Raw genomic sequence first — 23,688 nt, 5'->3', positions numbered from 1 at the left:
CTTTTTTTCTTTTTATTTCTATTTTTTCTCTTTTTTATTCTGTAACCTATTCCTGTCTATAAAATCTTAATAAATATCTTTTTTTAAAAAAAACCAACCCCGAAACAAACAGTTGATTAGAATATAAGTTAGACTACAGTTTAAAATGCAGCTTAAAATGCAGCCTCGTTTTAGTGGTAGCCTATAGATCAAAGCCATAAGGGGAGAAAACATCAAATACTCACCGGGGCCAACTATCCATGCTGGTCCTACATGGCCCAGCAAAAAGAGCCGAGGGAAAATTTATATACAAAATCCCATATAAGGGGTTCCATCAAAAAATAAACAAATGGGAGGGGGGTTTAGATTGAGTCCAGCCCAAAGGCCAGGCGGAAGTTTGGGTGCAGAAGTTTCCCAGGTTCAGACCCCGGCATCTTCCAGTTAAAAATATCAAGATAACAGGTGATGGTGGGAAGGACCTCTGCGCGAGGCCTTGGAGAGCCTTTTCCCATCAGAGCAGACAGAACCGGGCTATAGTCCTATTTAAGGCATGTTCCACAGATCCATTGAGAGTTTCCCACCATGAAGTGACTTCACCATATCGACAGTCCTGTTTGCAACTTGGGCCACCACAAAACTATTGAAAGTGACTCAGTAGGGGGAGGGGGACAGCATGTTACTCTCTTGGTGACTATTAACCTGTTGTTTCCTGGTTACAGAACTACTCAGGTGACCTCAATTCCTTGGTGGCTCTGCATGAGCTCTACAAGTACATCAACAAGTACTATGACCAGGTAAATGTGGCTCATATTTTAATGCGGTCCCAAAAACTTCCTTTTAGGGGAAAGGAACATTTTTTCAGGCGGGGGGGGCACATGTCCCTGGTGGGTGGGGCCAGAGGCAAAAGTGGGCGGAGCAGTGGGTGCAAATTTCATCTTTGTACCACATTTAGCCCACAGGGGCTAATGGTTCATAAGACTCTGTTTCTCAGTTGGTTTTGTTGCTGCCGTTACTACTAACTCAGTGGCATAACGAACACGCAATGAGGAAAATTGCAGACTTGGTGTAAATGAGCCCACTGCCTCCACAGAAACTCTGTGGCTCCCCTGGAACTCGAAATTGCTTCCTCCATCAAACAATTTGTTTTGGTGCTTGTCCCTTGGCCGCTGAGAGAAGGTGGAAGTGGGGAGATAATTCAGAGCACGAGGGTGAATGAATCAAGCTGACCCCAGACCTCAAAGAGGAAAGCATTCCTTAATCGGGGTGCCTTTACCAAAAAGGCCCTGCTCTTCCTGGATGTCAACAAGGAAGGCACCTAGAGCAGGGGCCTTCCTAAAGATCATCATCATCATCATCCAGTGGTACCTCGGGTTACATACGCTTCAGGTTACAGACTCCGCTAACCCAGAAATAGTACCTCAGGTAAAGAACTTTGCTTCAGGATGAGAACAGAAATCGCGTGGCACAGCAGCAGCAGTGGGAGGCCCCATTAGCTAAAGTGGTGCTTCAGGTTAAGAACAGTTTCAGGTTAAGAACGGACCTCCGGAATGAATTAAGTACATAACCAGAGGTACTACTGTATATTATTTATACCCCGCCCATCTGGCTGGGTTTCCCCAGCCACTCTGGGCGGCTTCCAGCAGAGTATTAAAATACAACGTAGGTTCGCATTGTAGCTTATTGATGGAGATTCTGGCCTCTAGAAATCCATGCACCTAGCCTTCAGAGGCCTCCCTAGGATGCAGAGCATCTGCTGCCCCACCACCAAACAAAACCAAAAATCTGGCTCTAGAGGCGAAGGCGATCCCTACCAGATAACAGCTCCAGGTTTCCTCTCCCCGCAGATCATCACCGCCTTGGAGGAGGACCCGACGGCGCAGAAGATGCAGCTGGGCTACCGCCTGCAGCAGATTGCCGCTGCCGTAGAGAACAAAGTCACGGACTTGTGATGTGCACAAGGGGACAGTCAGCCAGGCGGGGGGAGGGGGCAGAGGGACCTGCTGCAGCCGGGACCAGGCACGCCACACCGACGACGTGGAAGGAGGGAGGAGCAGCAGCAGACCAGGAAATGCCAAGTGCCGTAGAGGGCCGAGGGTGCCAGAGAACTTTATTCTCCTTTTTTCCTTTGGTTGTTTTTTTTTTTTTTTTTTGCAACAATAATGACGATGATAATGGACTTTAGGGGAGCGTCTCCCTCCTCAGAAGCTGTGGGCTCCTCTCGTTCAGCTTGAGCCAGGAGGCTGGGAGTTACGAATGTGCCAAGAGGGTTAGAGACTAGTGTAGCCACGCAGGCGGCGATTTTTTTGCCTCGATGCCTGAAGCCAAGGCTCAGGCAGCAGCCTCTGGTTTTGGGCGGCCTCCCTTTCGCCCTGAGAAGAGAAAGCATCCCACTGCCTAAGCAATCAGAGAAGGAGGGGAGCATCTCTTCAGCAGTGCCCTTCCCTGGCGCATCAAAACAGACTGGGACCAAGCAAAAGGGAAGAGGCTGAGGATGGAGGACAGAGGAGCCACCGCCAGGCTGGGAAAGGTCTGCCACTAGCTGGGACCCCGCCGAGATTCCTGGAACAGCACAGAGGAGCCTGCGCCTGCCTTGCTCACCCCCATCTGCTTCGGAGGTCCTTGCCCCCCACAACCCAGCATGCCTTTCTGCAGCTGCTACTCCAAGCACAGAGCCTGTCCCCAGAAAGCACAAAGGAGACCTCGCTCCCCTCCGACTGCCTTGCCCCCTCCTGTTTGCTGCTGTTTGGGGAAAAACGGACCTCTGGATCGCACTATGGAGAGGGGAAGTCTTTCCTCCCCTCTCCCACTCCTCTTTTGAGTTAGCACTTCTCCTCAAGGAAACACCCTCTTTCCTCGTGTTCCTGTCTCTCACACTGTGGCTTTGCTTTGTCCAACGCCACCCCGCTTCCCCACGGGGGTCTTTCCTGGGTCTGCCAGAGGCAACTCAGAATTTTTGCAGAAGCAATTGGCCATGCCTCTGGCTTCCTCCAAAGCCCATTCTGGCGGCTTTTGCTGTTTCTCCTCCTGCAGTTCAGTTGCCAATATTTCACCGACTTCTCATTCTGTGTCTTTGAGAGCTGCTTGATCTACAACAGAAATGGCTCCCCCTTCGCCCCTCCAAAAGTTGCTAGACGACAACTCCTGTCATTGTCCCTGACCGCTGGCTCGGGCTGATGGGAGTTGGGTCACTTCCAGACGTTCTGTTTGTTTACTTGGGATTTGTTTGCACAAAAATTGTGGGGAAGCTAGACAACCTCAGCTGTTTATTTAGCATTCGGGTTTTTATTTTATTTCACAATACTATACCACACTTCCCAGTGTGTTTTCCTGTCACTTCGCCTATTACAAAAAAATAAGATTTGGGGGTGGGAATGAGGTTCTCCAGCAAGAGCTCCAAATCAGATTTATTTACCCAACATGAATTTGTCCATATGTGATTGAATCTCACCCAGAGGTGTTAGTGGTCTGGGATGGTGTGTAGAGACAAAGGCCTGTTATGATTTCTGCAGCGGGGTCTCTGTCTCCAGGGTCCTGAAGCCACAGGAAAGGGAAGCCTTTTAGCTACTTGGAATAGGTCTTCCCACCCTTCGTGCTGATTGGAGCAAATCAGAGGGAAAGGAAGTGAGCCAGCCATGGAGGATTGGCTCCCGGGGTCGTTCTACAGAAGGCACACTGGAAAATCTCAGAGGAGTTGTTCTGTATGCTCCAAAGCTAAGCCTTTTAGGAGCACTGAAAACACAAGCTGCTTCGGTTTCGGGAGAATTGCGTGCATGTTCCGTAACGTACAAATACAACTTAAGTTGCTCCAGATATTGGAGCACTCCAAATGATTTGCCCGTGTACGAGCACAGTAAAAAGTAGATCTAGCTCACAGGAAGCACATGGAGATCTGGACTTATCGTTGCAATACATCCCTGATTACTAGTAGTATTGTACAATTATAAGGTTATGCAGCCTTCTTAAAGGGGGCGTGGCAGTGCCGATGGTGAAGGGGCCCTACACTTCTGAATTTGTCACTGCTCTGCTTATCCCATCCCAAAATAGCAGCAGTCTGGAAGCGCCCTTGAACTCCAGCAACATCTGGAAGGTCGCAGGTACCCATCCCTGACCTACAGGCATCCGCAGGAGGCAATATTTATCCCTTGCTGATTTCATCTGTTTTAACAGACATGGGTGCAAGCCCAGCTGGGGAGTTGACAACTCTACCTTACTTAGGTTATCTGAAAAGGAACTATCACTTGAAGTGCTGTTGAATCATTCCATGTCATTCCTCACAGGGGGGAAAGAAACCCTTGTGTTTCTTCCCCCCCCCCCTTGCACCTTATTGCCTCTGCAGTTTTAGTTCTGCTTCTCCTTGTATGTTTGCAGCCTACGAAAAACAGCACTAATGCCACAGTTTCAGGTGAGATCCAGCCACAGCAAATCGTTCCAATGTGCCGCTTTGCATCATAGGCTCTGGCCCGCTTCCTTGCAAGCCGTGGGGTAAGGATTTCTCTCTCTTTATTTTGGCAGGCCTCCTGCTCCTTCAACAGCTGCACAGTCAGGCAACAAAACAGAAGAGGTGGCATGTTTTCCCTGGATTAGGCTCTGTTGCAGATAGATGCCCAGCTTTTTTTAGTCCGGCTTCCTAGAACACTCCAGTGAGCTTTTACGGAGAGTTCTGTGCAATTTTGAAAGAATGCCTGTGCCAGCATCAAAGTAGGTCAACAAGAGCCATATGAGGCTTGTTGTGGGACATCCGTGAATAGCATATATCTTCAACCCTTGTAAGTTAAAAGCAGGCGCAGAGTGGGAGGAGGATTCAGCTTAGAGTCGCAGCACTTGTTTGCCTTTCTCAACTGTGCCATTTTCCTTATTTTAAATCCCCGCTCCCCCAAAGCTGCTACTTGCCCTGTGGCAGGTAGACTTCCAGGTACCATACACGTGGCTTGCCTATTTTAAACTGCAGGACAAATCGAACACCAGCCTTGGAGAGGGGGAATTTGAATTGAGGAAATGGCACAAGCACGAAAGGGCTAGCTCCCTCCCATCTGTTAGCACCAGGGTCTGAATTTTTCTCCTCCCTGGCTTTTTAAAATGCAGGTGAGTCTGTTCACGGATCTCCTTGCATCATGCCTTAAGAGATTCAAAGGCTGAGCCACCTTGGTAGCACAGATTTTAGGAAGAGCACCTGTTGCCAGCTCCGGCACCGCTGGTTCAAATCTCAGCCTAGCCATAACACTCCTCAGATGCCTTAAGCCAGCCACTTGAACTCCAGCCCTCCGCCTCCTGTTTACAATATGAGGAACACCGATAATTATACTGGTATGCCTTGCATAGCTGTTGTAAGGATTACTGAGATTACGTGTGTCACACATTTCGGGAAAAGGCCGCATCGGCCTTCTCCAGTCTGATGCCCTCCAGATCCAGCCAACATGGCTGTCCAGCCATACATATTCCCACCTGTTATCTCAGTCTAGTTATGAATACCTCAGGTGAAAGCACAACCCTGCTGGAAGCTGTGCCCTTTGACCTGGAACAACCTCCCCCCCAAATTTCAGGTAGCTCAGAGCGGGGCTGGTTTTACTTGGGGGTAGGGAGCACTTCGTACATGCTCAGCAGGCCTCTTGCTCCTTTTATTATTCCCCTGTCCCATAGTTAAAACCAGGCTGTGAGACAAAACTCGTAACTTAGAGCCTTAGTCTTGAGCTCCGAATTTGTCCCGTAAAGATTTGTACCACGAAAAGGGTATATCGTGCACAGACAGATATTGGACACCCATTTCCTTTCCCAGAATGGGGTGGCCTCTTGTCGCCGCATTACGAGACAAAATTGCGGTTACCTTCCAGTCGACTCAGCAACTTACCTCTTTAGCCCCGCTGCCAAGGATAAGAATGTAAGGAAGAGCCAAAGGTTTGTTTACTCCCGTATACTTCTCTCTCCCCCCCCAGCCCCAAAGTGCCCCGCCAGGTGTCTCTGGAAGGCCACAAGCGAGACGCAAAGGGCAATATCCATTTCCCATTGTTGCTCCCTAGCAGTTGCTACTGAGACACCTCTGAATCCGGAATGTAATCCCTCCTAGTGGTGCCCCAGTAATACTGCAAAGCTAAGCAGGGTCTGGTATGGTTTCAGTTTGAATGAGGGGATGACCACCCAACTGAGATTCTTGCATTGCAGGGAGTTGAAATGAAGGACCCTTCCTAACCCTATAATCATGCCTAGGAGCTTGCAGTTCTTGAGAGAGGCTCTGGGATGCAGGGCTTGAGACTGCCTTGCTTTGTGGGGATATGTTCTTAAAAGCATCAGAAGAAACCTCCTGGTCCCATCTAGTCTGTTCTCTGAGTGCCTACGGATATGAATACACAAGCATTCTTCATGAACGGTATCCCAAGCGTGAAGAAGCACCTCATTTTGTCCCGGATTGCCCAGGTTCTAGTCCTGCAACGCTCCCTTTCCAGGCTCTAGTATTAAGAAATGCTTTTCCCCACACCCTGCACCCTCTTGCGTACCTCAATCCTTTCTTCGCCTCTGGACGCCTCCGATCCTGGGGGGTGCTCTGTGCAAAATGAGAGGGGAGCATTGTTTGAGGTGGTGAGCCCTCTGGCGGGGTCCCAGCACCCACTGCCTTCTGCGGGTGCTAAAGAGGCATTTGGGTGCAGCAGTGGTACATCTGGTGCTTACTCAAACCCCAGGGGTCCTCATCTATTGGCAATGGCCATTCAGAGACTGAAAAGCGGCAGCTGTGCATTGTAGAAAGTGGTCCCTGCACAACTCGGCTTGCCCAGATGTTGTATCTTTAGCGCTACCTTAAGAAAAGTGGAGCTCCTCTGCCTTGGTTCCTTGACACGTCTCATGTCCTGTAGCCCACCCTTCCTGTCCCACGCACCAGAATCACCTGTGCTCTTGCAACAAGCAGAAGGAAAAGAGAAGAACAACTTCTTCCTTTTTTAACTTGTCTCTGTTGTGGTGTGTTTTTTACACCAGCCCAGTCTGCAAACACCACTAGGTGACCAAGCTTCTTGGAAAAGCAGAAAGAGAGAGAGCAGTTCCTCAGGTTCTATGTCTTGGCAGCTCAGTCCCCCAACAGAGTTCCATTGCAGCGTAAATGGCGGCAGGAACTTCTACAATGGGGGAATAAATTCTGTAGGAAGAAACTGCTCTTAGCTCATGCCACAGCTCAGTGACGGAGCACCCGCTTTGCATGCAGAAGGGTTTTGATCCCCAGCATCTCCAGGTAGGCCTGAGAAAATGCCTGCCTGAAACCTGGACAGCCACTGCCAATCAGTGTAGAGTCTATTGCCTGCACTGCAGACAATACTGAGCTAGATGGAGCAATGGCCTGACTCACTGTAAGCTAGCATCTCATTTTGGGGAGAGGGCTGCCTGAGGTGGGTGGGTGGGTGGGTTGGACTCTGCCTGTGTTTCTTTTCTAGTTTCTTGCATCCCTGGTGCTCAGCATCTCACTTTCCCTTTTTTCCTCATTCTGGCCCAGCTCCGTAAATGCACTCTCTCAACTGATTAATAATAATAATAAATTCTCCAATCTGGAAAGCTTGATGGACAAACCAGCCAGCCTGATTTTGTTGTTGTTCCATAGTATAATAATGTTATTGTAGATACTGTTCTGAGCAAAGTAGGAGTTTTATCATCAAATGAGAAGTTTTGTCTGTAAATAATCAGTTTAGATCCCAGATGACTTTATTACAGAGCAAAATTCTTACACGGTAATTCAATAAACTTTAATATACAACACAGAAGAAGGCTCAAGCTTCCAGTTCCTTAATGATGTGGGAGGTCTGATTGCCTTTAAAAAACAACAACAACTGGCTCTGCTCCTGTGCTTTTAACAGGATACATAAATTTAGAAACTGCAATTTTCCTACCCTGTGTATTCTGCTGTGGAAAACCTCACCAGCTTAATTTCTGTGCCACAATGCTGTTAAAAAGCAGAGGATCAAAGCTAGTTTTCGTGTGTGTGTGTTTGTGTGTACCTTATTGTGGGAGGAAAAACTCTTGCTTTCACTTAACTGGTACTATTAAGAACAGAAGAGCCCTGCTTAGCCTCCTGTTCTCTTAGCAGCTAACCGGGTGCCTGTGAGAAGCCAGCAAGCAGGACTCGAACTCACAACAACCACTCTTCCCACCTGCGATTCCCAGCAATTGGTACTGAGAGGACGACCATCTCCCGGCAGTGTCAACATGGCCAACTTGGATGGCTTTTAAGAGCGGGTTAGATACAGGCATTGAGGATAAGGCTATCAAGGACTACTAGCCATGTAATTACTACCTACACTGGTGAAAGCAGATGAACTTCCATCTGCTGGGAATCACAAGTGGAGAAGGTTGTGTTGTGTTGAGGTCCTCCTAGGCATCTGGCAGGCCTATGTGAGAAGAGGCTGCCGGACTTTAGAAGGACCCTTGGGCTAATCCAGCAGGGCTTTTATGATGTTCTCACATGCGCCGACGTGGTCAGTGGGTTGGCCAAGGGGCTGGGAGAGACCAGGGTTCAAATCCCCACTCAGCCATGAAGCGCACTGGGTGACCTTGGGCCTGTCGTCGCCTCACAGGGTGGTTGTGAGGGATTAAATGAGGAGAAGTCTGTAAAACCACATTGGGCTCCTTGGAGAAACAACAGGATAAGAATTAAATAAATTTTAGCCTCCTCCACAAATTTGGCTAATCCTCTTTTAAAGCCATTCTGCTAGATGGACCAATGGCCTGACTTTATATTAAGGCAGCTTCCTATGTAACCTCTGTTGTGACCATCTATTATTATTATTATTATTATTATTATTATTATTATTATTATTATTATTTCTATTATTACCATCCAAACCACTGTCCTGTGTGGTTTCTAGTCAGGCGTTTTTTCTTTTACGCTTTCCCTGGGATAACCCACTGTTTACTGCTGAACTGGAACCAAGATCAATAGGGTTTTCAGCAAACTGACGTTTGTTCCGATTCAACAGTAAACCGCGGATTTTCCCGAAAAAAGCAGGGGGTCCAAAAACCCCAAACAAACCTCTCCAACCCCTGACTAGAAATCACGGGACAAAGTGAAGTGTGGATGGTCCCTTAGGTCCCAGGGCAGGGTCCAGAAAATGGAAACACAACCTGAACACCAAGGGCATAGCTTTTTCTGGGAGATCACGCCCCCCCCCCAGGTTGTGGAGCCTGAGATCACGGGTCAAATTCCCCCCAAAAAAGAGGACATCACGAGGGACAGGCTTTTGTCATACTCAGTTAATTGAGTATTATTATTATTAATAAACTTAATTACATTTTCAGAATTTACAAAGAATAGAATAATTTGATCCTCAACTACATATTCTAAAGTAAAAACAGGTGTCACAAAATACATGGTAGATGTAAGATAAACAGACTAACATTAAAAAAGAAAAAAGGAAGGGGGAAAAAACCAAACCAAACCAATAGTTGGGTATTCTGTACACAAAGTCCTTCCAACTGGTTTGAGTCCCTCATGAGTTGGTTGACTTTCGCGGTTTCGATTCCGACTATTACAATTAAATAATCTGTGTTTTATTGTTTATCCAAACAATAGGAAGAATCCCCCCCCCGCTTTTCTATGAAATTAATCTAAACACAGCCAAGTGTTATTATTGGAACCGTATTTATTCAGATAATTTTGGAAGCATTCCCATTCCTTTTTGGCCTTATGTACCGAGTGGTAATTGAGTATTTTTAACGCTTTTCAATGATTTTGGAGGGGGCAGCTGCCCACCCCCCTTGACTACGCCCATGATTAACACGGTGTTACACGGCATTAAAAACGAATTTAAAATGAAGGCGTGTGGATTGAAGAGTCCGCTTCCCGCGCGCCGACACACCCCGGGGTTTCCCGCGTGTTTTATAAAGGCTCCTCGAGGCCTCGCTGCGGCTTCGCACTGCAGAGAAAGCGGCGCCCGGGAGGGCGGCTCCCTTCTCGCCGCGCGGCAGCCATTGCAGGCGGCGCCTCCTCCCTCGGGGCGAGACGGGGCGGAGGAAGGAGGCTCGGCCGCCTTTCCCCCGGGGCCTTGAGGAAAGCCCTGGGAAGCGGCCTCCCCGGGGCGGAGCGGCGCCGCCGACGGGACTCGCAACGCCCGCCTCTCGCTCCGAGATGGCCGGCCGCGTCTCTCCCAGCCGGTGCCGGGCGTAGCGCGGGCGGGTAAGCGGCCCAGACGGGGAAGGAGGGAGGGTATTCGGGGAGATGCCGGGCGGCCACGACCCATTGGCGTTCAAAGGAGCAATGCATGGCGCAGGGGAGGGGTCGAAGCGGGTTTTAATCCGGATCCGCTCGCCGCGCCGGATGCAGCGGGGAGGGAATGTTGCAGCTGCCAATCGGTCCAGGCGTCGGTGCAGCGGGAGCCTCTCGTTCTGCATCGCGGACAGAGGCGTCTCTTGCCGGCCCAGATCTGCATCCCCCTGCCTGGCCTTCCTGAGAAAGTTTGGGGTGAATCCATTTCGAAGGTCCTTCCCCTGAGCTCCGACGGCTTCGTGGTCTGGTAGTAGTAATGGGCCGGTTAGGGCCGCTGCACTCTGCACATGTTCAGAAGTGCGCTCGACACCCCCAGGGCTGAGCGCGGGTCTTGAGCTCTAGCACCCCTGAGCTCGTTTCGCTGACTCTTTTGAGCCCTGTGCTTCTGGTGCAGGAGGCTTGAGCTGAGTTAAGATATAGGGGCCAACTCCCTGGGTGCCGGATTTATGTATAAGCTAAACAAGCTATAGCTTAGCCCCACTCTCTTGGGGGCCCCCCAAAAATTCACTATTAATATATTCTTAATTGTATTTCAGTTCAACAATTACTTTGATAAAATACATATTTTGTTACATGCAAATGGCTTTAGATACCTATTAGGTTCATAAATTACCATATAGCATATATTCAAGACAAAAAAACCAGTGACAATATGTTGACAAAGGACAGCTGGGCATATAAAGGGCCCCATTACCTTCAGTAGCTTAGGGCCTCATCAAAGCTAAATCCGGCCTTGCCAAGCACCCACAAAATTTCCCATGAAGGGGCCAGGCACCCACAAATTTCAGCGCCAGGGCCATGCACACTGGACTCCTGGGTATGGGGCAGGGCCGTGTTCCTAGTGGGATTGACAGATGACCACAGGGGTGCCAACTTGAATAAAATACGGGGGGGGGGGAGGTAAGCCCCACCCTGCGTAATTGATCACATGATGGGACACACCCACACTATTGGAACAGCAATGCCCATCAACTTGGGGGAGGCAAATTTTATTAGGGTGGGAAGAAGGATGGTGATTTGTCAGGGATGCTTTAGCTGACATTCCTGCATTGCAAGGGACTGGACTAGATGACTCTTGGGGTCCCTTCAAACTCTTATGATTCTATGAAGGGACCTCGGTCCCTTGGAGTTGGCTCCTATGGATGACCATGTCTGCCCCCCTCCGTCCCTGAGAAGCTGTGGTATGGCTGAAGCGGGGAAAGAGAGAGAAGGAGGAACATAGCAGGGAGGAACTCTGTACATGGCCAGGAGTACTTTGGCCAATTGCTACAACTGGTAGAAAAATCATAAAGTGGTCCACCAAGACCCTCAGCAGTTTTAAAGTAGTCCTGGGAAACCACTGTGGTAGAGAGAATCTGGCCAGTAGGTCTCATGCGACACGTAAGGGTGCTTAACCTCCCCCCTGTTCTCTTATCACCAACCTGAAGCTCAATGCACCCCCCAGTCCATACAGAGGACGCGGGTGCTGTTGTGATTTAAACCACTGTCAATCGGAAGGTTGGCGGTTCGAATCCCCTCAACGGGGTGAGCTCCCATTGCTCTGTCCCAGCTCCTGCCAACCTAGCAGTTCGAAAGCACACCAGTGCAAGTAGATAAATAGGTACCGCTGCGGCAGGAAGATAAACAGCGTTTCTGTGTGCTCTGGCACTCGTCATGGTGTCCCGTTGCGCCAGAAGCGGTTTAGTCCTGCTGGCCACGTGACCCGGAAAGCTGTCTGTGGACAAACACCGGAAAGCGAGCTGAGCGCCGCAACCCCAGAGTCACCTTTGACTGGACTTAACCGTCCAGGGGTCCTTTACCTTTACCTTACCATACAGGGGAAGCCTTTGCATGTGGACAGAGGGAGGACGGACGGAGATGGGCTTCTACATCAGCTCCCTCTCCCGAGCGCCCTACGGCAATGGGGCACCGCCAGAGTCCTCGCGCCCCGCTGCCAAGCGCTACCAGGCGGCGCCCAGCTACAACTACAGGTGGACGGAGCTGCACTACGAGGCCAGCCGTGGCAACGTGGAGAAGCTGAAACAACTCCTGCTGACCTCAAGTGTGTGTCCTATATAATGTTTCCAGGTTGCACTTAGGGCTAAAAATGGAGCAAACCAGACTTTGGGAAGGAGAGGGGCCTGGGCGGTGTTTATTCCCCGCACTCAAAACTCCATAACAATATTGTGCGCAGGCAGTACAAATGGTGTACTATACCAAAAAAGAGGGACCGTGGGCAAGGGGTGACTGTAGTCCACTCCTAATCCAGGCCATTATGTATGGCATAGAGAAAGCCAGAGAAAAGTTGTCCTTCCTTCTAACCCTGGGAACTCGTGAAGCTGAATGTTGGAAGATTTGGGATGAATGAAAGAAGGCCCTTCCACAGTTAAACTGTGGAACTCACTGCCACTGGAGGTAGCAATGGCCACCGTCTTGGGTGGCATTAAAAGAGGATTAGACGAAAGTCACAGAGGAGAGGGCTATCGAGGGCAACTGGCTGAAATGGCTAGAGCAGGGGTCAGCAACCTTTTTCAGCCGTGGGCCGGTCCACCATCCCTCAGACCATGTGGTGGGCCGGATTATTATTATTATTTTTTGTGGGGGGGAAATGAACGAATTCCTTTGCCCCACAAATAACCCAGAGATGCATTTTAAATAAAAGGACACATCCTACTCATGTAAAAACACAGTGATTCCTGGACTGTCCGCAGGCCGGATTGAGAAGGCGATTGGGCTGCATCCAGCCCACAAGCCTAATAATAATAATAATAATAATTTATTATTTATACCCTGCCCATCTGGCTGGGTTTCCCCAGCCACTCTGGACGGCTTCCAACAAAACACTCAAATAGTGGGCTAGACTCTACCTCCCCAGCGATGCTTCTGGGTACCACTTGCTGGAAACCACAGGTGGTGGGATGCTCTTGTGCTTGGGTCCTGCTGGGGGGCATCTGTGAGAACAAGATGCTGGACTAGTTGGGCCACTGGCCCGATCCGGCCGGCTTTTCTTAAGTCCTCAGTTTGTTTCCATGTTGCACTGTTTTTCTGGAAGGTGCTCATCTCCCCTTTGCTTTCAGGCAGGGAGCTGGTGGACAGGAAAGATTATTACGGCAAGACGGCCCTCTACTGGGCGGCCTACAAGGGACAGAGGCATTCGGTGGAGCTGCTCTTGCAGCACGGCGCCAACGTCAACACCTGCTGCAAACACGGGGGGACCCCTCTCCACGCGGCCGTCGGCCTCTTCCCCGACTGCACCCTGCTGCTGATCCAGGTAACGTCGTCAAAGGTGCTGCTCCTTATCATCCCGTCCTGCAGAAAGTGGTGTTTGCTTCCCTCCATGGAAGCCTTAGGGAAAGGGCCATCGTCCAGGGGTCAAGCCCCTGTCTTGCATGCAGAAGGCCCCAGGTTCAATCCTGGCATCTCTTAAGGCGAGACGGGAGAACCTCCTTATTTGGAAAGCTGCTGCTGCCAGCCAGTGCTGGTGACGCAGAGGTAGGTGGGCCAATGGTGTAAGGCAGATTTCTCTGCTCCTAATCTGCATCCCTGATGCTAGGATCCGGAGGAGCATGCTGGCCTGTTGACAGGAATAATAATAATAATAATAATAATAATAATAATAATAATAATAGTTAATTATCTGTGTATTGATTGTGGTCTGACTTCATTTACTTATTCAGAGGTTTCTCTGCACAAGGCATTTCATTATTTTGTTAAAAAAATATTTGTTTTGCATTTTAATTTTACATTCAAACATAAAATACCACCACAAAATAAATAATTCTCTCTGTGGAGTCCGCAGATAGTCACTTTCCACTGTGTATCATATCGTCATCTGTCTCTCCAATATACTCAATATTAACTGAAGTTCTTTTTCACATTGCAAGTCTTATTGCAGTCCTAATATTTTAAACTGTTTACAGTGTTCTCTCAGATAAGCTACAAATTTCCCGCAGTCTTTATTGACATTTTTATCATCCTGGTTTCTGATTTCCCCAGTAGTTTTAACCATTTCGGCATAGTCCATCAGTTTTGTTATCCATTCCTCTCTTGTATAGGGATCTTCTCTTCCTAAGAGTATCCAGGCTGCCGTTGTTGTGTACATAAACAGCTTTTTTTTTTTTTTTTTTGCTCCCTTGGTATTTTTTGCTCCACGAGGCATTTTAAGGCAGCTTCCTCCATTCCTAGCTGCCATTCCTGAAAGTGGCAGGAAGAAGGAGGGCAAATTCAATCACTGCAGGAAATTATTTACACAGAAGCCGTTCTGTTTGGCCTGTGGTGGGTGGAGGGGGAATCAGGTACGTGTTGCATCCGATTCGGCCCTAAAGATGCCCAGGATGGACTTCTGGACTTTGCTCACACCATAAGGCTTCAGCAAGCCAGGACATGGTGGGGGGTGAGATCTGTGGTGCTAATGACTTCTTGTTTCTCCTCAGCACGGCGCAGATGTGAATCTGAAGGACAACTGGGGGGTGACCCCCATGTACCTGGCTGCATGCAGTGGACAGACAGAGTGCATCCGGTTGCTGGTGCAGGCTGGGGCCTGTATCTGCTACAGAAACAAAGTAGCCCATTACTAAAGACCAGGGCTCAGCAAACTTTTTTTTAAAAACAGTAATATTTATTAAAGTTTTAAAGGTTACAAAAAGAAAAAGTAAAAACACCATATTAAACAAAAACAAAACAACACATCACGTCACAATAAGGAATAAAGAAAGAAAAAAGAAAAAACAGAAAAATAAAATCCATTAAAAAACACAGCGAATCTTCCCATAACTGGAAGAAATTTAAAGATTATCTACAGAAACATTGTAAAATTAATGAATGTTAGAAGGATGTTGGAATGAAGTTATGTGGTTTTAGCAGAAATGTTATGAAGGTTTAGGAAAAAACAGACTGTTAATTGGTGAAAGGAAGGAAAGTAAAGTTACATTATATTAAGATAAATTACAGGACAAAATTTGGAAAAGATGGAAAGGATTTGCTGAAATAGTTAACCAAACTAGAATACAAAAAAGGGAGGTGTGAGGAGGTCAATGAAACAAGCAAATGAAAGATAAGTTATGGGTCAGCAAACTTTTTCAGCAGGGGGCCGGTCCACTGTTCCTCAGACCTTGTGGGGGACCGGACTATATTTTGGAAGAAAAAAACTTGAATTCCTATGCCCCACAAATAATCCAGAGATGCATTTTAAATAAAAGCACACATTCTACTCGTGTAAAAACACCAGGCAGGCCCCACAAATAACCCAGAGATGCATTTTAAATAAAAGCACACATTCTACTCATGTAAAAACACGCTGATTCCTGGACCATCCGTGGGCCGGATTTAGAAGGCGATTGGGCCCCCGGGCCTTAGTTTGCCTACCCATGCTAAAGACTCTGGGAATGTCCAGGGAGGCAGGAGAGGATATATTGTTTATTATTATCCTTCCTAACTTGCGCTAGCAAGTTCCTTTACTTAGCAGAGTTTCACATTCCCCTTTTAAACACACAGTGGGTAGCTGGTCGCAGGCTTGTGTAAGCCTCTCAATACAGTGGTACCTCTGCATACGAACAGGATCCGTTCTGGAGCCCCGTTCGCATCCTGAAATGAACGCAACCCACGTGATTCGCCTCTTCTGCACAAGTGCGAGCGGCGAAACCCAGAAGTAACGAGTTCTGTTACTTCCGGGTCGCTGCGGAGCGCAATCGGAAAACGATCAACCTGAAGTGTATTCATCCCGAGGTATGACTGTATTGGGTTACTGGTAAGTTCCCTTATATCCCTCTTAAAAGAATGAACATGCCACAATCTTGTGTAAAGTATATAAACGTAGTTTACTCACATTCTGTTCACAGTTGGATCCCTGAAGGGCAAACTTAGTTACAAAGTATATACATGTGGAGCTATCCCATATGGGGATAATCCCAGTGTTCTCTGTTGGCTGGAAGCTTCAGGATGAGAACAGAAATTGTGCGGCAGCGGCAGGAGCCCCCATTAGCTAAAGTGGTACCTCAGGTTAAGAACAGTTTCAGGTTAAGAACGGACCTCCAAACAAATTAAGTACGTAACCCGAACTTCCCAACAACAATAAATATTATAATAGATGTTAGCAAATAATAATAATAATAAGTAATAATAATATCTAATTCCAAGGTGGCAAAGTTCCTCTGTGTCCCAGGTTAGCTTCACTGCTACTCTGCCATTCTTCCACCTGATCTCTTGCCACCCAAACCAAAGAATTGCCTCGAGTGCCAGCCCAACTCAGAGTAGACCCTTTGGCGTTAAGGAACAGGGCTAACTCACATACAGTGGTGCCCCGCAAGACGAATGCCTCGCAAGACGGAAAACCCGCTAGACGAAAGGCTTTCCGTTTTGGAGGTGCTTCGCAAAACGAATTTCCTATGGGCTTGCTTCGCAAGACGAAAATGTCTTGCGAGTTCCTGCGGGGTTTTTTTCCTCCCCCCCCCCCTTTCCCCCAAGCCACTAAGCCGCTTATCAGCGGATCCGCTTATCAGCTGATCCGCTAAGCCGCTTAACAGCTGATCCGCCAAGTCGCTTATCAGCTGATCCGCTAAGCCGCTAATAGCGCTAAGCCGCTAATGGGCTTGCTTTGCAAGACGAAAAAACCGCAAGACGAAGAGACTCGCGGAACGGATTCTTTTCGTCTTGCGAGGCACCACTGTACACTAATTTCAGTGCGCCTCCTCCAAGTAGGCCTTTGGGAACGCAACCCGAAATGCTGTTTTTTCTCTTTTCCGGCTGCAGAAAACAGGAGCCCCTCCCAAGCGCCTCGTCTCGCAGCCGGCGTTGATGTCCTGGATGGATTCCTGCCGCCAGCAGCCCCTTTCCCTCAAACACCTCAGCCGCCTCTCCATCCGGACTGCCCTGGGTCACAGGAGACTCCAAGCCATCAGGGACTTCAACCTCCCTCCGCTGCTGAAGCAATACCTTATGTTTGAAGACCTGGCTCTTCTCGATGGGTTGTAGCCTCGCGGGCGCAGAATCGGCTCCTCCGGCTGGCGCTGTTTCTCCACCACGGGAGGGCCTGCCGGCGCCTTTTCCTTACCTGGCATATGTCGCCTTTGTCTTGGGGTGCTGGCGTCGCCATCACACGCGGAAGTCGGGCTCTCCAAGAAGGAGACAAGGGGATGAGATTACAACTTTTTTAGTTTAGGAGGAAAAGGCGAGCAAAGGGAACATGCTGGAAAGGTGCATAAAGCGATGTGTAGCGCAAATAAAGAGAACAAAGACGTTTTTTCTCCCACAAGGACCCGGTCGTACAAGGAAGCTCAATGCTGGGAGACTCCTTACATTGTTAAAACGATGGGGTTTGCTGCCAGAAGATGCTGCGACGATCACTAAGCTGGGTGGCTATGAGAGGGGTTTAGATCACTTCGCGGAGGGTAAGGTTGTCAATGATCACATGGGATCACAGGCACGATTCCTCTGAATAGTGGGAGTATGTGTGTTGCGTTCATGTCCTACTTGCAGACTTCCCTGGGGCAACTAGTTGGTCACTTTCTGAAAGCGGTTGTTAGCCTAGATGGGTTTGATCTGGGTGTGGGTCTTATGGTCTTTCGAGTCACTTCCTTCCTTACTGGCACCCCTTCATCTCTTCTGCTTGTCACCTGGATGTCTTGCCATTTGGATGGCCGAATTGCCTTCCTGGATCAGACCTCTTGTTCCTGACAAAACCTGATATTGCTGGGAAGCTTGTAAACTGGGGGCAGGGTTGGAGCCTTTTTTGGCACAGTAAGTAAGCCAGATCTTTCCTCTCTCCACATCCCGACGTTGACAGGTGGACGAGGTCGGCTGCCTGTCAACCGCCTGACATCATGATGACTGATAGGGGGTTGGTCCCACCCACCTGTCAAATGTTGACCTACCTGCGGTGGTGATGGAGTAGTCTGATTCAAAGCGGCACCAAGCAGGATTGAACTCTCTGCTCACCAGCTGATGAGCAGCGGGTCCAATCCTGCACTCTAGTGAAGTGGCACCCAGCAGGACTCAACCCTACTCCCCTGCCTATCAGGTGGTGTCATCCGGTGACTATCAGCCGATGGACAGGTGAACATGGTTGTGGGGAAATGGCCTTGTGGGACTACTTGAACCCTTGGCTGGTTGTCCGGGGGGTGGAGGTTCCTCACCCCTTTTGTAAGCAGAGCATGAAGGTGATGCCTTACCTTCTCCTGCTGCTTGCCCCTGTTATCTCTAGCTGACTCCGTGTGCATTTTAGATCAAGGGAAAAGGAGGCTTCAAAACAAACCAGATCCACAAACCAGAGCCAGGTGCGAAGAGACACACTGTTAGTATTAGAGAATTCCGAGCCCAGGAATTTGTTTCAAGTACCACAGAACTGAACTGGGCTCAGTCCTTCCATACAAAAAAACAACACAAATAAAGTTACTCCTTTGCCTCCTTCCTTAATCAGCGGGGAGTAAGAAATTCTTGTAAGAAATCGCCCAGAGATCTTCTGGTCCAGGATAGTAAGAAGTGTTAGCCTGGAAATTTTCCAGCCATTTCCATAGGATAACTTAATCCAATAAACTACCCTCATCCTATTATTTACTAAAATCTAACATGGGTGGATTGGGACGCGGGTGGCGCTGTGGGTAAAAGCCTCAGCGCCTAGGACTTGCCGATTGCATGGTCGGCGGTTCGAATCCCCGCGGCGGGGTGCGCTCCCGTCGCTCGGTCCCAGCGCCTGCCAACCTAGCAGTTCGAAAGCACCCCCGGGTGCAAGTAGATAAATAGGGACCGCTTACCAGCGGGAAGGTAAACGGCGTTCCGTGTGCTGCGCTGGCTCACCAGATGCAGCTTGTCACGCTGGCCACGTGACCCGGAAGTGTCTGCGGACAGCGCTGGCTCCCGGCCTATAGAGTGAGATGAGCGCACAACCCTAGAGTCTGTCAAGACTGGCCGGTACGGGCGGGGGTACCTTTATCTTTTAACATGGGTGGATTAGCTTTGGCTCGTAACCAAGAGGAAGGCATACCATATGGTATCTGTAATGTCCTCAGATCTGTACATGAATTTAGACACTACTTCTCTATTACCCCTAAGATGAGAAGGTGTACGTTGATGGGCTTTCTTCAGTTCATCCTCTCCAGTGTGCAAGTTTTCGGAAGAAGGGTTGGTGGTTACGTCCCAGTTCTGGAAGAACTTGAGAACCTCTTCCACTTACGCCACCAGAGTGGAGAAGCAGCCATATAATCCATTACATTTGCTCCTTTGTAAGAAAAGTGAATTCTCCCTTCTCATCCCCTCTTGCACAACCATTCAACAAAAATTAGCTCTGACTAATAAACCAACCAGAACCTCTCAGAACTTGATTTGGGAGTTTCTGGAATTCCTGATCACTCCACTTTAAATGTTCACTTCTTTCCCCACCAATTCTGGCATTAAAATCCTCTGCAAAGCACTAGGGTTTCTAGGAAGTTCTTGCCCCAATTGCTACAAAAAATTATCCACGTTCGGCCATAGGCAAAGGGTGATGAAGTTAGGTTGGATGATCTCCGGCGGGCTAGGGACAAAGGTGAGAGTTGTTTCCTAGTTCTGCTGGATCTCTCAGCGGCCTTTGACACCATCGACCATAACATCCTTCTGGACCGTCTAGAGGGGCTGGGAGCTGGGGGCACTGTTATACAGTGGTTCCGCTCCTTCCTCCTGGGCCGTGTCCAGAAGGTGGTGGTGGGGGGTGAGTGTTCAGACCCCTGGGCTCTCACTTGTGGGGTGCCTCAGGGTTCTGTCCTCTCCCCCATGCTTTTTAATATCTATATGAAGCCGCTGGGAGAGATCATCAGGGGGTTTGGACTGGGTGTTCATCAGTATGCAGATGACACCCAGCTCTACCTCTCCTTTAAATCAGAACCAGTGAAGGCGGTGAAGGTCCTGTGTGAGTGCCTGGAGGCGGTTGGAGGTTGGATGGCGGCTAACAGATTGAGGTTGAATCCTGACAAGACAGAAGTACTGTTTTTGGGGGACAGGAGGCGGGCAGGTGTGGAGGATTCCCTGGTCCTGAATGGGGTAACTGTGCCCCTGAAGGACCAGGTGCGCAGCCTGGGAGTCATTTTGGACTCACAGCTGTCCATGGAGGCGCAGATTAACTCTGTGTCCAGGGCAGCTGTCTACCAGCTCCATCTGGTACGCAGGCTGAGACCCTATCTGCCTGCGGACTGTCTCGCCAGAGTGGTGCATGCTCTAGTTATCTCCCGCTTGGACTACTGCAATGCACTCTACGTGGGGCTACCTTTGAAGGTGACCCGGAAACTGCAATTAATCCAGAATGCGGCAGCTAGACTGGTAACTGGGAGTGGCCGCCGGGACCACATAACACCGGTTCTGAGAGATCTGCATTGGCTCCCAGTACGTTTCCGAGCACAATTCAAAGTGTTGGTGCTGACCTTTAAAGCCCTAAACGGCCTCGGTCCTGTATACCTGAAGGAGCGTCTCCACCCCCATCGTTCAGCCCGGACACTGAGATCCAGCGCCGAGGGCCTTCTGCCGGTTCCCTCATTGCGAGAAGTGAGGTTACAGGGAACCAGACAGAGGGCCTTCTCGGTAGTGGCGCCCGCCCTGTGGAACGCCCTCCCATCAGATGTCAAAGAGATAAAGAATTACCTGACGTTCAGAAGACATCTTAAGGCAGCCCTGTTTAGGGATGTTTTTAATATGTAATGCTGTATTGTTTTTAATACTGATTGGGAGCCGCCCAGAGTGGCTGGGGAAACTCAGCCAGATGGGCGGGGTATAAATAATAAATTATTATTATTATTATTATTATTGATTACAAGAAAAGCTATCATTTGATATCTTAACTGTCCGAACTACTGCATAACTATCCACTTTCTCAATCTGCAAGATTCTTGTTCTAATTGATGTTGAGATTAATAAAGCTAATTCATCACTGGGATGACCTCTCTCCTTTTTCTTTCTTGACCCTGCCAGCACTGAAACGGTCTTGTATCTGGAGAAATCAGTTTGTATCTCAGCAGCTTGGACCTCCTCTTTCTCTTCACCTGTTCCTTTTGCTTGTATGTCCACATCCGTCTGTCTCAAGAGACAATGGAGGAATGCGTCTCTGGGGGTGAGGTCAAGCTGTTGGAAAGTTGAAGCACCTGTTGTGGCTTTAGAGACCGAAGTGGGAGAGACATGTTTTGTTTCAGCTGGGGCAGATGAAGGTGTCCACTTCCTGTTGTTACAGGGACACCATGGCATTTCTTCTCTGTATGCTCCTCCCAGAGGTCATTTCTCCTCCGGTCACTGCTATGGATATACAACTTAACTGTCTGTCTCCATGATAATACCTTAATTTGATCTTCTCTTAGCCTCATCTGCTGCCAAAGGTGTGTATGTAATGCACATTGCAGTTTTAAAAACTTTTATATCAAAGGCTTACAACTGTTGTTGGGGGTTTTTTTGTTTGCCTTTCCCTGGGTTATTATTGTGTGCGCAGAATTTTAGATTTTGCTACCTTGCTGCTTTTATGTTCACTTCATCTGCTCTTCTTGTTTGGTGATCACTCGTAGCCGAGTAAGATTGTCTTCCATAAACACGGTTTTAACATATAGGTAGGTAGCTGTGTTGGTCTGCCGTAGCCGAAACAAAATAAAAAAATTCCTTCCAGTAGCACCTTAGAGACCACCTGAAGAAGTGTGCATGCACACGAAAGCTCATACAAATAACAAACTTAGTTGGACAGTTTTAACAATGAGTCCGTAAGTGACTGTGGAGGCCAATTTTTCCTTCCATAGTGGGGACATTAGTTTCCAGGCGGGAGTTGATCACGGTGTGGATTTGCCAAGTGTTCCTTCCTCTTAGCACGTTTCTCCCTGGTGTCCTGAGTTTGAGTGTCTTCAAAGCCCATGACACCTTATGTAAAGGCTGTCCTCCAACTGGAGCGCTCACAGGTCAGTGTTTCCCAGTTGTCGATGTTTATGCTACATTTTTTTAGATTTGCCTGGGAGAGTCTTTAAACCTCTTTTGTTGACCACCAGCATTACTGCACTACTATCAAGCCACAATAACCAAAGCTTTTGGGGCTATTAACCTTTAAACTTGCCTGGGAACATGAAACGGTCAGAAAGGCCACAATGTGATGGATTGGCAGGTGAGCCTTTCTCAAGAAGACATTCCACAAGTAGGGGACCACAATGAAAACTAGTGGCTAAGAGACTGAGCTACAAATCAGGAAGACTCGCATTTGAACCGTGCCTTTTCCATGCTAGGTGGGCTTAGACGATCTGTCACAGAAGGCAAGCATGCTACCGCTCCCCTTGTCTGGAGCAAGGTTTCATTAAGCAGCACAATGGAGTGGCCATTTTTTTGATGGTGGGGGGGGATTAGTAATCATTTGACGAGATTGGGGTGGGGAATTATTTTCAGTCTCAGGGCCATGTTCCTACCTCTGAACTTGATGAACATGCTAACCACCTGAATTTTTTTTAAAGATTTTTTGTTTTTAATGAAAATCAGCATTGGATTTTAAGCCAGGTTTTGGGTGTTGTCATTAGAAGAATGAAAGTAAGAGGAAGCAAGAGTTCTCGCTGCAGCAGTAAAAACATGGAGCGGCTTCTTTTAGTAGGCATGTCTGAATGCACCCTGAGAGTTCACAAGCACAGTTGCTGAGGCCGTTTCTTTAAAAAACAACACTGCCTTGACATCACTGTTTTGCCGTCAGAGTTAATGGTTGTCTTGGTTCTTAATTTTCAAGGCAGAAGCGTCCTGGGTTTGTCTTCTGGCACAATGTAGGACCTTTTGCTAGAGGACGGTCTGTATGTATATTTCAAACAATGGAGAGTCTTGTGAAGTTTGGATTTGATATCCCGCTTTATCACTACCCGAAGGAGTCTCAAAGCAGCTAACATTCTCCTTTCCCTTCCTCCCCCACAACAAACACTCTGTGAGGTGAGCGGGGCTGAGAGACTTCAGAGAAGTGTGACTGGCCCAAGGTCACCCAGCAGCTGCATGTGGAGGAGCGGGGAAGCGAACCCGGTTCACCAGATTACGAGTCCACCACACTGGCAAATGTATTATTGTGCGATCATCAGATGCAGCAGGCATGTATACACATAGCTTGGGAACAGGCTGGAGTAAAGTGAGGCTGGAGGGAAACAAAATGCAAAAAGGACAGTGGCAAATTGCATAAAAGCAACGGCAAGTGACGAGGCCGTGTTGGTGACAGCACAAGTATCATGGCACTGGTAAGCCTAGGAATTCAGGCACAAGTTCTTCTGAGTTCATGAGGGCTTACTCCCAAGGTTGATCTTGGCTGAATTGCTGAGATCATCCGCAGGAGCCTTGTTTTTCATTCCCCGAGTTGGCGAGGCTCATTTAACGACAACAAGAAACTGAGCCTTCCGTGGCATTGGCCCAGTCCTGTGGAACACCCTGCCAATTGAGATTCAGCAGGTTCCTCTGTGCTAACTTCTAAGTGCCTCCTGGAAACATTTCTGTTCTCCCAGGCCTAGGCAGGCAATTAAGAACACATCTTTCCATAACAGCTGATTTCTGTT

General features: G+C 48.6%; 2 protein-coding genes across 3 annotated transcripts in view; both read left to right on the top strand.

Annotated features, from left to right (window-relative positions):
• The window catches only part of PLXNB1 (plexin B1), a 158,876-nt gene extending 151,158 nt beyond the window's left edge, over positions 1-7,718 (top strand). For both annotated transcript variants that reach the window (XM_081901288.1, XM_081901287.1), the window contains 2 exons: positions 699-773; positions 1,824-7,718. In XM_081901288.1, coding sequence (XP_081757414.1) covers positions 699-773; positions 1,824-1,928 — 180 coding nt within the window. In that variant the 3' untranslated portion in view covers positions 1,929-7,718. The remainder of the gene's footprint in view (positions 1-698; positions 774-1,823) is intronic.
• A 2,174-nt stretch (positions 7,719-9,892) lies between these two features.
• On the top strand, positions 9,893-17,934 carry LOC309365121 (ankyrin repeat and SOCS box protein 5-like). Its single transcript, XM_081903288.1, has 5 exons — positions 9,893-10,123; positions 12,031-12,254; positions 13,270-13,463; positions 14,626-14,754; positions 16,940-17,934. Exons 2-5 carry the CDS (start codon positions 12,044-12,046, stop codon positions 17,159-17,161), a joined length of 756 nt encoding a protein of 251 aa, XP_081759414.1. The 5' UTR covers positions 9,893-10,123; positions 12,031-12,043; the 3' UTR covers positions 17,162-17,934.
• The last annotated feature ends 5,754 nt before the right edge of the window (positions 17,935-23,688 follow it).

The sequence above is a fragment of the Podarcis melisellensis genome (genome assembly GCF_964234715.1).
Source record: "Podarcis melisellensis genome assembly, chromosome: 2".
In the NCBI taxonomy this organism is placed as follows: domain Eukaryota; kingdom Metazoa; phylum Chordata; class Lepidosauria; order Squamata; family Lacertidae; genus Podarcis; species Podarcis melisellensis.
Note: the sequence above shows the minus strand (reverse complement) of the source record. Positions and strands in the feature narration are given on the sequence as shown.

Bases quoted from the DNA above. Each gene is read 5' to 3' on its own strand.
- LOC309365121 (XM_081903288.1), top strand. From the start codon at position 12,044: ATGTGGACAGAGGGAGGACGGACGGAGATGGGCTTCTACATCAGCTCC. The intron at 12,255-13,269 runs GTGTGTGTCCTA...CTTTGCTTTCAG, and splicing joins ACAACTCCTGCTGACCTCAA to GCAGGGAGCTGGTGGACAGG. The intron at 13,464-14,625 runs GTAACGTCGTCA...GTTTCTCCTCAG, and splicing joins GCACCCTGCTGCTGATCCAG to CACGGCGCAGATGTGAATCT.